The sequence below is a fragment of the Chamaea fasciata genome, unplaced genomic scaffold, assembly GCF_029207755.1.
Source record: "Chamaea fasciata isolate MVZ Bird 193981 ecotype frontalis unplaced genomic scaffold, bChaFas1.0.hap1 SCAF_1, whole genome shotgun sequence".
Lineage (NCBI taxonomy): Eukaryota > Metazoa > Chordata > Aves > Passeriformes > Sylviidae > Chamaea > Chamaea fasciata.
Window position 1 is genome coordinate 99355107 of NW_027094086.1, and position 14230 is coordinate 99369336.

General features: G+C 39.5%; 1 protein-coding gene across 5 annotated transcripts in view; it reads right to left on the reverse strand.

Annotated features, from left to right (window-relative positions):
* Positions 1-14230, reverse strand: part of HECW1 (HECT, C2 and WW domain containing E3 ubiquitin protein ligase 1) — a 254102-nt gene that overhangs the window by 172013 nt on the left and 67859 nt on the right. Inside the window, exon 2 of one of the 5 annotated variants that reach the window (XM_066190711.1) lies at positions 9592-9649. The exons of the other annotated variants lie outside the window; for them this stretch is intronic. Coding sequence (XP_066046808.1) covers positions 9592-9618 — 27 coding nt within the window. The 5' untranslated portion in view covers positions 9619-9649. The remainder of the gene's footprint in view (positions 1-9591; positions 9650-14230) is intronic. 5 annotated transcript variants of the gene reach the window in all.

A 14230-nucleotide genomic window follows, 5' to 3' on the forward strand; every position in this document is an offset into this window, starting at 1 on the left:
ACTTGTTGTACCAGCTATAAGACAGGCACTGGATTAACTCGGGACAATAAACATACAAAACCCAGGAGGGCTGGAAGGAGGCTCTTTTCACTCATGGTTCTTTGCAGCAGCCCATGGTGGCTGACCCCCATTCCACAGCAAAGAGAACATTAAAAATGTCCTATTTCCTTCACTGCTGCTAGACTCTGTCATGCTTCTTACCTCCATCTGTATTTCTTTAAGAGTGGAAGTGTTTTGAAGTGTCAGTCTCAGCCTCCTCAGGCAGTGAGGCAGGTAGGTACCATTAGCAGTCTGTTGAGTATTAATGCTTGTATCAACCACTCCTTTGATCTACGAACAACAACAAACCATTGCAATAAACCAGTCTTTCAACCAGACGCCAGCTTCAGAACATGCCCTCAGTTCCATCGTCTCCCTTTCAATGAGGCCTGAAATATTCCCTGACATTTTAAAATTAATTGGCTACAGAGATCCTGTTATTATCATATTACCTCCAGGCAAATACAGAAATGCCATCCAGTTGAGTGTGCTTGATCCTGCTTATGATAAAGTTAAAGGCAAAACTCCCCTTGATTTCAGTGGGGAACAAAGCGACTTTGTAAAGCAAAGGAAAACCCATATAGCTGTCAACAGCTGCAGCTAACAAGGACTAATGCAGACCTGGAAAATAAAGAGTTCATATTTTAACTAAAACACTTCAAATGTTTTCATCCATGGACAACCTATTCTGTTGGAAAACACGTCACAAAACATGTAGAGCAGCAAGTTGCATTTTGGAATACAGATCACAGCAACTACTCTTAGAATGAGATCTCAAAACCTAAAAACAAACATGATTTGATGGGTTAGGAATTATTTAAGATACGATTAGTTTTAGACAAAAATATCTGAATGTTTTTTCCCTATGCAATTATAAAAATAGAAACTGACACATTTTCCATTTTTTCTAAAGAAAACTGGAACATGAGGCACTGAGGCATAGCCATCATTACTGCCCATTTTCTGTCTGATGTCACTGGACATCAATGAAAATGACGGAATGAAAACTTCTTGCAAATACTAAGAGTTTGAATTCCACATTTAAGTATGCTTATTCTTAGCAGATTGTCTCCTCATGTATGTACACTTTTGGGGAGACCATGACAACAAAATACCTGAAGTTTGTTGTTTTTAAAGAAACATCTATTATGACCAACATTTTGAGGATCAAGAATTCCTAATTTACAATGAAGAATGGTAAAGAAAGACTGACTTATGCTAAATAATGGCACAGATCCAATATTTTACTCTTGAAAATAATTCTGATACAAACAGAAACTTAATACTAGTGATTTTGAACCCACAAGGCATAGTTTAAAGGGTGAGATGTCTCTGTTCCTGGACAGGTAAATATTTTCAAACCAGACTGCTATTGTTCGATCTTTATTAAAAGTTGTTTACGTTTTGATTGTATAAATCATAATAAGCTGCTACAGTAATTGCATTCAGAAGAAAGCAAAAATCCTGCAAAAACTACGCCTACAGAAAAGTAGTAGTTCTGGTATTACAATCTCTAGTTAAGGGACAAGATTCAGATATTACAAAAAAGAAAATGTAGTGGCTTTATCTAGGGCCCAAAAAACTTCTACAAGAGAGAACAGAAGCTGCATTCAGGGACTCTGTTTTCATCTAGATCACTGTAAGACAAATCTGAGCCACATATTCAAGGTTTCCTGGGGAACTGCTAGCCAAGGTTGGATGAAATGCAGTCTGGTATTTTCCCCCTGGAAAACAATTACAGGCAAAAAGCAGATTTTCAAAGCAGAAACCAGCCATAACAACTGGAGCAGTTCAAGCAACTGAAGAAGAGCAAACTGGTCCAGGTTCCGCCAACCAAATATAAACATAGAGACAAGCCCTGTCTCCAAAAAATCCTGGAGTTGCAGATAGAGATTGGCAAGCCCTGTGGTGACTGTGTGACTTCTGAACTCCGCCCATACTGAGTTGGCTGCCAGCACACCTCCAACATAATAATTAAATATTACTATGGGGTATCACACAATCATATGAAGAGGCCTGTACATCTGCTTATGTTACTGCATGAGGTTTTAATTTACTTTTTTCCCCTTTTACTCCAGTTCAAAAGGGTTTCTAGTCCAGTGTTCAAAAGGTCTTGTGAGAGTTTTCCAAGGAGAACAACATCTGCAAAGGTGATGGGAAATGCTCTATTTCATGCGTTCACAGACAAAAGCATGAGAATGGTTCTGAATGAAGGTTCAAACAATAGTTTCATTTAATTTTAATGAGGACCATCAGTTAGATTTAACACTTTTTTGCTGCCATTGAATCCTCACAGAAGAAAAGTAATTACAGTTTTTAATACAGCACTTAAAATAAGGCCAAAAGGAGAATTTTTTTAACCTACTTTTCTGGTAATAAATCCTCTGTCAAGGAAGTGTCCTAAATTCATCAAGGATTAGGTTTTAGGGCATTGCAATGAAAGTCTACAGTTCCAATAATTAGTATTTATAGAAGTCTACACAAGTAAGCAAGTTGGAAAACTGTTCAGTTCTGCAGGCCTTAAGCCTGAGTTCTGGAAGAAAGACAGACACACACATCACCCTGCAACAAGGCTGTGGCCACACGAGCAGCCACGGCCTGCTTGGGTGTCTCAGCATGGAACCCAGTTCTGTTCTCCTAAGGACAACAAGAACTTCCTGCTGTCCAACTCTGTGCACAAATCAATGAAATATGTATTGGTCCACAGGTGCTACTTTAAATGGATGATATTACTCACTAGATGAAATGCTATTCAAATTAACCCTAGACAGTAAAACTGGAATGTCACTGATGTTAAAACTTGACTTGTGAACAGGCATTTCCACTAGGGGCTCCAAAGCAAGGTAGGAATTCATTTCTGTATATACACTGGGTTTGCATGACCAAGTTTTGGTAGCAGGGGACTATAGGGGTCACTTCTGTGTGCAGCTGCCAGAGGCTTCCCCAATGTCCCACGGAGACAGTGCCAGCTGGCTCCAAAAGGGGTCCACCTCTGGCCAAGGCCAAGCCCATCAATGATGATGGTAGCACCTCTGGGACAACATTGTTAAGACAGGTTCAAAGTTTCAGCACAAGACAACACGAGGGGTGAAAAAAAGTGTGTCAAACAATTATGCAAACCTCAAGATCACTGAAGGAGGGGAAGTGCTTCAAGCATCAGAGCAGAGATTCCCCTGAAGCCTGGGATGCAGACCATGGTGAGGCAGCTGTGACCTGGAAACTCTTGGAGGTCCACAGTGATGAAGAGATCCATCTGCAGCCCAAGGAGGACCCCAAAGCAGATGGATGCCTGAAGGAGGCTGCAACCCCATGGGAAGGCCACACTGGAGCAGCCTCCTGGCAGAAACTGAAGATCCATAGAGAGAAGGGCCCACCACTGGAGCAAGTTTGCTGGCTGAACCTGTGACCCTGCAGAGAACCCACACTGGAGCAGTTTGTGAACTGCACACTGTGGGAAGAATTCACATTGGAGAAGTTTGGCGAACTGTCTCATGTGGGAGGGACCCCACAGGAGAACCCTTGCTGGAGCAAGGTAAGGAGTCCCCCCCCTGGGGAGGAAGAAGTGGCAGAAAAAAACATGTGAAGAACTGACCACAACTCCAGGGGGAGAAGGTGTTTTTTCAGATTTGGTTTTATTTCTCATTACCCTACTCTGATTTGATTGCTAATAATTTAATTTGTCTGAGTCAAATCTGATTTTTCCTTGACAGTAATGGGTGAGTGATCTCTCCCTGTTCTTATCTCAACACACAAGCCTTTTGTTATATTTTCTCTCTCCTTGTCCAGTGGAGGAGGGGAATGATAGAGCAACTCTGGTGGGCACCTGTTGACCAGTCAGGGTCAGCCCACTATAGTAAAAGACCTGAAAACAGACAAAGACACTAGTTTAACAAATTTATCACTTGTAACACATTAGTTTAATAGCCACATACTAATGCTTCTGGTACTTTTCCTCTCAGTATTAGTGATAAATTGAGTGCTGTATTTTTCTAACCTTCTACCAGAAGCTAAATGTTTACATTAAAGACATTCAGATCTGATTCCAAAAGTATTCCTGGAAATAAAAACAAACAGCCCTGTTAACAGTGGAATTAATACAGCCATTGTCCTGTAGAGCTCTATCCTTCATCATCACCAAACCTTCATTAAAGTTCCAACTTTTTCCTGTCTATTTCAATGCAAAAAACCCACGTAAGGCAAAGGTAATGATAATCCCAGAGACTCTGCCAGCTGCTTAAGCAGGTGACAAATGACTCTGTCTTTCCTCCAGTCCCAACCTTGGGTCTTTCTCCTCTTCCCAGGCCCCGAGGCCTGCAGAAACCTAATTATCTCAAAGACTCCTTTCTGAAATTAGCCAATGGCTACAGAAGTAATTAGGTAAGAGACTGACAGACAGAAAGGGCAACCAGAAGTCTGATCATCCCAGGAAGGTAGGCTGTAAAAAGCATTATACATAGCCTCCTCCAACTGAATTGATTATTCACATGAGAGAATTTCCTCCTGTGTAGAAGTCTGCAGAAATAGGTGTTATGGTATTTCAAAGGCCATTAGAAACACTAAACATAAATCTAATCAAAGTGACTCTAGTGGGAACAGGACCTGATCAAATATGCAACACAACACTACTCCCTTTCCAGCTCCCTTCTTCCTAATTAGTATTTTGTCATACAGATTTCAGTGTGTTCTCATCCTGGTGGAAAATTTTAATTACAAATTAAACAAAATACGCTTATATTTTCTGTATAGATTTTGCGACAGATTTCCAGCTTACTAGTAAAACTGGTGTGAATTTTTTCTCCTACATTCAAGGAGGCATTGTGCATAATTCTTCAAGAAGCAAAGAAATTAATAGAGGTGAAAACTCAGTGTCATGAAAAATGGACTAATTTAAAATGCAAAGTACAAAAAAATCCTCAATTATATTTTTCATTTTTAAATTCCCAATTCAATTGAGGTATATATTCACATAAAGTCACCGATAATGTATTTGACAGAGCTTTCTTGGTGTATTGTAGAATAATTTTTTACTATGCAACTAGTTCTGTAAATGGTTTAATATTATTAAAATTAAACATTAATTGACTTTAATTAGACTTTTATCATATAGCGGCTCAAAAAATAATGGATTTTTTTCAGCCAGTTTCTCTGTTTTAAAGAGATGGGCCACATTTTGAGAACATATTTGAATTTCCCAGTAAAATCAAAGTATTTGTGCATGTCAAAACCAAAGTGTATCCACACATCATGCAAGAGCAAAGCTGCAAAATGCTATGGAAACAATGCAGGTTCCCAGTAACCTGGAAGTTACATGTTTGCCTTTTACCAAAATAAATTACAATGTCTTTTATTTCAGAGTATTTAAAAGTTCGTTATTTTTTTAGCTGACAACATCCAGTACAGCAACCAGTAATTTTTAAAGTGGCATCAAAACTCTGAAGGCACACATCATTTCCAATATCATCAATTTTATCCAGTATGGACAATGGCTTGTGCCCATAGATATGGATCCATGCAAAAGTGAATTAAGCCTAGACCTCATCTTGCATGTCTTGGATGCAATGGAAGATGAGACCTAGGATGTTTCAAGGTCTGTTAAATTCAACAGGCCCTGAAACAACTTCTGTCCCATACTCCTGTCCCCCTGAATACCTGAAGTTAGATGGAGAGCAGCAGCATCTTCACAACCTTTCAGTTAGGTGATAGAGTGGGCAGAATGGCAATCATCATCAAATTTCCTATTAAGTGCTCCCTTCCTAATGACCTGGATGATAATATTGGTCAGCTGTGCAGTTTTTTGAAGCATGTCCTAATTTCTGGTGGTGCTGTTAAGCACCCTTGTGTTTTTCCCAATGTATAGTTATTCCCTTACATGTCCGGCAGACAATAAGCAAATACAGAGAACTGTTCCTTCAATTAAACTGGTGCTGGAAATAGAGACCAACGTAAACAGGAAGAGGGAATCGTGCCAAAAATTTATCTGTTTCTTAATTTCTCCATTAAGATGTAACTGCAATCCCAGCCAATATTTATGTACTCTAAAAAGACATTAGTAGAACAAGCGCTCTGGTTCACAGCTGCACCTCTCCTCCAACCACTCTCTCATATCTTGCAGCCATTGCTGGGACCACCAACACACAGCTGAGAGTCAACAGCAAGAGCCAGGGTTTCCTTCATGCTTGCAGGCTGGCTAATCACCATCCCTTTTGTACCCAATGGGTTTTGGTGGATCTGTTGGCTCTTCTGCCTATCAGACAAACATATAAGAAAAGCTGCAGAGTTCAAAGCACATTCTTTACATATTTTGGTTATCACTAGCACCAAAAAAGGCAATGCAAAGGAATTGCAAAATGCTTTATTTTGGATATGGGGAAATGCTTTGGTCTGGGAAATAGCTTTCGGTATAGGTTCTACCAATGCGTGCTGTTTTATAAAAAGTAATTCCTGTGGCTTATTTGTTGTTGTGGTTTGTTTTTGCTCAAGAATTACACTGCAAAAGGATATCTGAAAAGTTTCTGTCTGTTGAGTCTTAAATAAACTCCAGGTAACAACTGTACAGTAACAAGATTTGGCATAGGAAAAACCAATGGATCTTTTTCCCATGAATAACTCTTTGTATTAAAAGTATGAACTCCATATGTGACAAACTCTAATTAAAGAATAAAATATTGCTGTGTGTCTTAATGTAAATACACAGGATACTACAAAAAGCACTTGTGCTACAGTGGTCCCTGATAGACAAAACATAATATAAAACTCACACTGGAGATGATTTTTTAAAGTGGTGGATCGGTAACAGCCCTCTTCCCTAATGAAGGACTAAATCCAAAGCAAAAGGTTAATAAGCTGTAATCTGTCTCATGTAAAGACTTTTTCAAAGGCAGAAATTACTTGCAAAGGAGCCACCATGTTCAAGAGTACTAACACCTTTTGTAACTAGGACCTTATTTTGATTGTGTTATAACAGGTTGGTTTTTCTTTTTTTTTGGCCCGGTTTCTATATTTTCCTTTCAGTTTTTATCGTCCACATTGAGATTTGAGAACTTGACTGAGGGTAACTTCTCTATATTGGCTGTACAGTTAAGGGAGAGAAAAGGGTGCTCTGAAATACCAACAGGAGCAAGACTTCACTCAGTTGACTATATAGGGCATATGTTGGGAAACTAATTTAAGAAATGAAATTAGATACTTACACACTTCTAAATAGTGCTCAGGCCTCCCCGAGGATTTGGAAGGATCCTACAGTCCTTGTATCCATCAAGTCTTCAAACTGTTCAGAAATACTGGCACTTATCTCCAATGCCTACATTGCAACTCAAAAACCTTATCTGGAAGGCCAAGTAAATGCCCTGGTAGGTACCTACTGTTGACTGCCATACACTAAATTGTGCATCTGGTTTGATTTCCCTGAAGTAATCCATGCTGAGATTAAAACAGAAACTATTTTTCTTTTTCTAATATGGCAATAAAGGAGAAAAAAGTGTCCAGCTGGAAATTTTGTTATAAACTTAATTCAACATGCTTTCCATACAGGATGAGGAGAGGGGACGTGGGGCAAGGAACTGAGGAAAGACTTTTTTTGAAATTAGGAAATGCCTTTTTCTCTCCATACACATAGAGGAGAGTGGTTGAAACTGAACCAAAGCTGCAGTTAAGGAATTTTGTCAATAAAAGATAGGCGATATATCTAAAAGACAGCACTTTGTGACAGGTGATTGACATCATTTTGGTACATCCGAATACAGCTGTCCACATAGACTGAGGACCAAGACTCCCTTATCTTAACCACAAGACCACCCTGAGGAGACAAAGCATCACCGTCCATTGAAAATGCTGCAGTAAGTAATTTGTTTTCCTCCTGCTGCTGCATCAGCTACCTATTCCTGGCAGGATTCTTGGTGGAACATATTTAACACAATCTCCAGGATCTCCTGTGGTGTTGTATGTAAGGGTCCAGATTCATTGAAGATACTTAGCTAGCAGTGAAGGATCCATTCATTTAAAACTTAGGAAAATCATCACCACAGATGAATTTGAAAATTTTGTAAATACATTCCTTCTGATGGCCAAGTAAAATACGTTTTTTCTCATAAGTTAAACAGTTATTATGCACTCTGCTCTAGTAAAACAAACCCTACTCTCAATCTTTTCCATACCCCTTCTGCTATTAAACAAGTCCTTCCTTTTAAGCCTTTTCACTTGAGCAAAAGATGCAATCCTACCATGACCTGCATCATCTTTGGAGAGGGTATTTCATTTAGTTTGTTGCTTTTCTTTTTTTTCAGAGTAATAAAAGAAACTGCCAAATACTTCTGATGATATACTTACCTGATACAATACCTGCAAAATTCAAATGATTGTCAAATGAAATGTCAGCTTGTGAACAGTTTTCATAAACTAGGACATTCAAGGATTACTCTTCAGCAAAGAGTCTTTCAGTGATTCTTCATCACGTTTTGTGAGTCTATATGCGTGTAGAATATCACCGAGCTTGCAGCTAGACGGAGGTGTAAGGAATGCTGTTGGACATGTCCACAAAGATTCTCAGTTGTCATCATCAAGAGACTTCATGTATTTCCTTAGCAATTACAGCACTGCCTAATTTGCACAGAGGCTCAAATGCCTCCCCAGCAAAACTGGTCATGCCTGAGGCTCTCACTGGCTACTGTGCAGCACAGAGCCTTAAACAGTAAGGATACATCCCCATGAAACTGGAAGAACATAATGCCCTATGACATGGATGGCTGTTCACTGAGCTCTTCCTCTTCACAGAATTCAAGTTATTTGGATGATTAATAAGAAAGGAAAATGTAGAAGCAAACACTCAAACAAAAGCACCAACCATATCAACATTTCAGTGACAGAAATAACACTAGATAAGCTTCAATGCACATTCTGGCTCCCTTTGATAACACATAACAATTGAGAAGACTAAGCTGTGCAGGAAGATGCATACAGCAGCAGTGTGTTACGCATGCACATAATCTCACAGGTTCCTCTAGTCAGTGATTAGTGCCAGTCATACATCCCTGCATCTCACACATTAGTGTCTACCGTGATGGCTGATTTGTGTGTTGTGATGACTCAGAATTAATTCACAGTTAGAAGCTGCAGGTTTCAGAAAATGCCTTGTGAAGGTGAGTGGTTGATGCATTCTTTGCTTTGCCTAGGCATGGATACGTGCAACTGCAGTGTTACAGTTGTCTGCTGCTCCCAGGACCTCCTTGCTTGGATTATTTCATTACCACATCTAGATTCGGTAAGAATTCTTGGGCTGGCCACACAAAACAAACCCAACACCGACATCAGATGCTTAGCAGGTTACAAAAAAAGAAAAAAAAAACATAAACAACAGAAGATCACTTAAAATGAAGCTTGATTGGGCATATTCTTGAAAAGGTGCTCAAATTACCTGAACCACTTTGTTTGATGTTAAACATGGACCGGGGGCAGCTGCAACGAGCTCCGAGCTTTGGCACATTCCATTATATGAATGGTAGTGAATTTATAATGGAATGGTATGGATGGTTTTTATAATCAGAAAAACACACTGACCTTAACACTACACAGGTGGAGCAGCATAATGACCCGCCAATTGTAAGCGCATCAATTCCTGGGGAAAAGTTCAATGAGGTTAACTCAGCATGTATTCCATAACCAACATAAGCGACATTTTAAAATACTGGTTTTTTCCACCAAAGCCTGTCTTTGACAACATTTTATTGATTTGTTCCACTGTTCAGTACCGAGTGTACCTTACCCATGTTAAGAGCATACTACATTATGTTCCAGTAGCGCTGGACGTTGTCATGCACTTCAATGCTGAAATACACATGCTTTAAAAACCAAGAACAGTGTTAGGCACAATAAATTTTTCAGACTGTGTAAGATTAAGCATAGTATCCATTTAACTGAGGAAGAAACTGAAAGAAAACAAAAGACTCCTACAGCGGAGTTTCATTGCAAAATCCTCACAGTGAATGAGCTTAGATGGCTGCCAGCTGACCAGTATTTCCCCTTCCCCATCAATTTATTGACAAACATGAATATTGCAGTGACCAGCCACAAAGGAAGTAAATTTCAGTGTACCATACTGGAGTTGAGCAGATATCCAGTTTGAGCAGTCCAATAAAGAGTTTGAATAGTCCAAGATTAGACTGCAAAATACTGTGAACAAGATTCTGCTTCTTTATTCAGCCTCAAACAGTTTTGAAACATCCACATGTTACAAAACTATGCAGAGAAACAAGGAAACAAAGAGAGAAACTCAAGTCTGAATCAAGAAGAGCCAATCAGCAAGGACAGAAGGCTCTTCAAACATGAAGTAATAAAAATTTAAAATACAATTAAAAATCCAAAAGACATCCACAATTCAGCCACATCAGCAACATTTACGATGCCTACACTTCAGCTCATTCTCCCTCCTCTTTTGTGATCTGGGCATGCTAATCTTTGTAGCTTCACTACAGCACTAGCAGGGGAAAGCCCCTCAGCAACCCGAGTTTGATATCCCCATCTCTTCACATCACACACCTCTGGAGACTCTTTGCCCACCCTACTATTCATCCTCACCATCAGTTTCTGCTATGCACTCAACACAGCTGAGACGCCTTAAAACAACATGATTGACACCACTACTAAAACTGTCAATTCATCAAGAGCACAAAAATGAAGAGAAACCAAAAGCTTCGGGTTTAGGAAGATGGTCAACTGTTCAGAAATGTTCAGCTGAAAAAAAAAAAAAAACCAAAACAAAAAAACCAATGTCATTTGATTATACTCCCCTGTTATTAAAAGACTTTCAAAACGTAATAGCCATGAAACTAGACAAAATAAAAGTACCCATTGCCTTACCATCTCCCTTTGTCTTTCACAAACCACTAAATCTCATAGACATAATCCATTTTAGCCCCAAATTTACCAACTGCCTATAGTCTGGTGTCTCTTTGCTTTTATTGAATAAGTGTATTTACACTGGAAATAAAGCAGGGTGATCCCAAAGTTGGGCAAGGAGCCACATCATCTTTCAAGGCAATCTCAGAGAAGTTAATCCACACTTTTTTCAGCTGTCTGTTAGAAGCACACACAGCAAAACTCTTCCAAAGAGCTGTACTGTAAATCCTCTTCTCACAACCAGTCATCATGAATTTTCTACAGCCACACAGAAGTTGGTTTCAGACTTAGTAGCTTTGCACATAAAAAAAGTAATAAACTACATTATGCCACATAGAGTGGAGACATTCCATTCTCTACTTTCTGTGATTTGGGATAAAAGCTCAGGCACAGGTCTGTTCCTAAGCCAGTTCTAATACAGCTTTCATATAAAGTTTCATTCTCACAGGCAGTGTGAAAACCCCACAGCTTCACTCCTGCCTCCAGAGCCATCCACAATACTCCAGCAGGTTATGCAGAGCAGGGATGCTGCAAGACAACTCCGAAAGGAGGAAGAGCTTCCCGACTTGTCTCCCATTTGTCTCCTGCTGTGCCAGACAACATAACTCCAAGGTATAGCAATACCTTTTCTCACTTCTCCTTCCTCAAAGCATCTCAGCATTAAAAGCCTCAATTCAAGTCACTCAGTTTGTGAATGGCAAGCAAAAATAAACCAATGTGCCTATCTACCTAAACTGCCTGGCTCACATATCATGCAAAACCTATACTGAATCACAGAAAGCATTTTTTGCAGAGGCAGAATGTGTTGTGATCCCTTCACACATTTAATCCAGAAAGAATTACATTTCTCAGGGTTTATGGCATACCTGACAGAAAGCCATGCTGCCATCACCCCAGCCAGCCAGGAACACCCCACAGGCCACGCTGTGGCCGGGGCTCTGTCCCCTGTGCTGTGTATTCACCCCCTGCTCCAGGACAAATGGCAGGTGTGCCTGTGTGCATTCAGACTTTAAGAGCAATAGATAGGAGAAGTGTTATCTTACATATGGATAAATTTACTCTGGGGTACATTTATGTTAAATGACATGTTTCAGAATCGTAATTATATTTGAAGTGTACTTCAGGTAAATTGGAGAGTCTACGATCAGAAAGACTATCATTGCTCAGATGAACACTGTTTTCTGGATTTGTTTGTTGTGTCTGTCTCTGGTCAACTAAAAACTCCTGTCTTTACATTCAGATTGCACATTTCCTGGCACTTTAGTTTGGGTTTCACATGGCTCTCATACAGCATTTGCATATCTCAGTGCATGACTGGGTTTGCCAGTTGCTATTGCAATGAAAGTCTAAACAGCACTTATTTCAATAAATGTATTTGCAAACGTATCATCTCAAGGGCCAGGAAAATCAGAAGTATTATATTTAGAACCTGTGTGATAAAGAGGCGAGAGAAATAGACTAAGGAATACAGGAGTTGAGCTGCTTGTTTTGAGAGTACTGCAGCTTATGTACACATTCATTTTCTGTCTGGGAACAAAGTTTGTCAGCAAAATCAGCCCTGCTCAGAGGATGAGTAGTTTCTTCTTAGATCTCCATATGAGATTATCATGATCCAGAAGAAAAGTAGGAAGAAGAGTCCAGTCAAGCAGTGGAGTTTTCTTAAGCTATTTCTCTTTCTGGAAATGAAGCAACCTGAAGTTGATTCAATTGATGTTTACAACCTCCCTGATTTCTATTTTTATCTCTCTCACCTTACCTAACACCTTCTCTTTCCTCACCCGTCATTTAACATTAAGGTTTCTTATTTGCTATTCAGCCCTGATAAGCCCAGCTATGCCTCAATCCTTTTCCCTTCAGTTTTCTTATCCATCTCCTTAGTTTCTGCTATTATTCCATCTTTTCCTTCTCCCTCTCCACCTTTCATTTCCTTCAGGTTTGTACCCCTCCCTACAGAAGCCATTGCTGGTGCCTGCAGCTGGTACTTGATCCTTCTATCCTGCCTTTTAAGTAGTCTCTCACCTTTGCTTTTTTTCAGTTTATCATACAAGTATGTTAACAGAATCTTTATGCATGCCATGTCCTGCCTGAAGCAATCTTAAGATTCATATCCTGCTGGTAGCTGCCATCTTGCTTAACAAATCCCTTTCTCAAAAACACTTTTTGCAAAGAAAACCCTGATCACAGTAAAGCTGGAATCCAAACAGCTAAACCCAGTATCTCTTTTAAATCTTTACATACTTATGCACACATCTGCTTGCACATGTTTACATTTCTACTGTATCCTGGCCTCTGGCTGCAGCCCTTGTTTCCTATACTGCTTCCTCTTAACCCATGGGATTGTTTGTATAGCAATTAGCCCAACAGGTCTCCAGCCATGATGTGCAGTACAGGCTAGTAAAAACTCCTAAGCCACTTTGGATGAGATGGAGCTCCACACTCAGCTATGCTAACAGAACACAAAACATGCTTTCCTGTCAATAAATAATTCTGTTAACAATAACAGAAGAGTAGGTATGTTTGTACGGCAGATATGCTTTTCTGTCCCTCTGTTGCTTCCCTTCTTCACTTGCCCCTGCCACCATCAGCCTCAATTAAGAGCTACCTGCTGCACAGTTTGAGCATGGTCTTTGCATTGAAGTCATTGGAACATCATCGATGAGATCAGAATTACTTTTTTTAAAAACTTCCACAGATTGATATTTGAAAGGCTCTTCAGTTTTTATAAAGATCAGAGAAAGATAGGTAGCGCCAGTTATTTATGGTTTGTTCCTTCTATCTCAACAAGTACAAACACGTAAGACAAACTCCTGCATTTTTCAGGTTTGGTAATTACACCTGCCAGCGGAAGCTACTAGAGCAGGAAATATATAAAATCCCTTAAAATAAATGCATGGTTTTATGACTGCAATAAAAATACTAGCAAATTCTCATGTGTAAATCAGCTAAATAACTCACAAACTAGTATACAAATTAAACATTTTCGTTTCCCTTCAGAAGACAAAAAGAATGCAGTATCATTAGAAAAATAATTAATATGTTAATTGAGGATTTTAATTGCCCAGAGACAAACCTCAGTTGCATTGAAATCTGGCTCAAAATCAGAGTTACATCTGTTGTGGAAAGCACTCCAGCTTTTTCCAGTAAAGGTACAAAATCTCGTACATATTAATACAAAATGAAAACTCTGATTGTTTCACACCAAAGGCAAATTAAAACGATAGCAACATCTTCATGCTGTTTTCAGGTGGGATCTGCCATTTGCTGATTTGCAAATTACCACATTGTTCTCAATTTGCAGTCC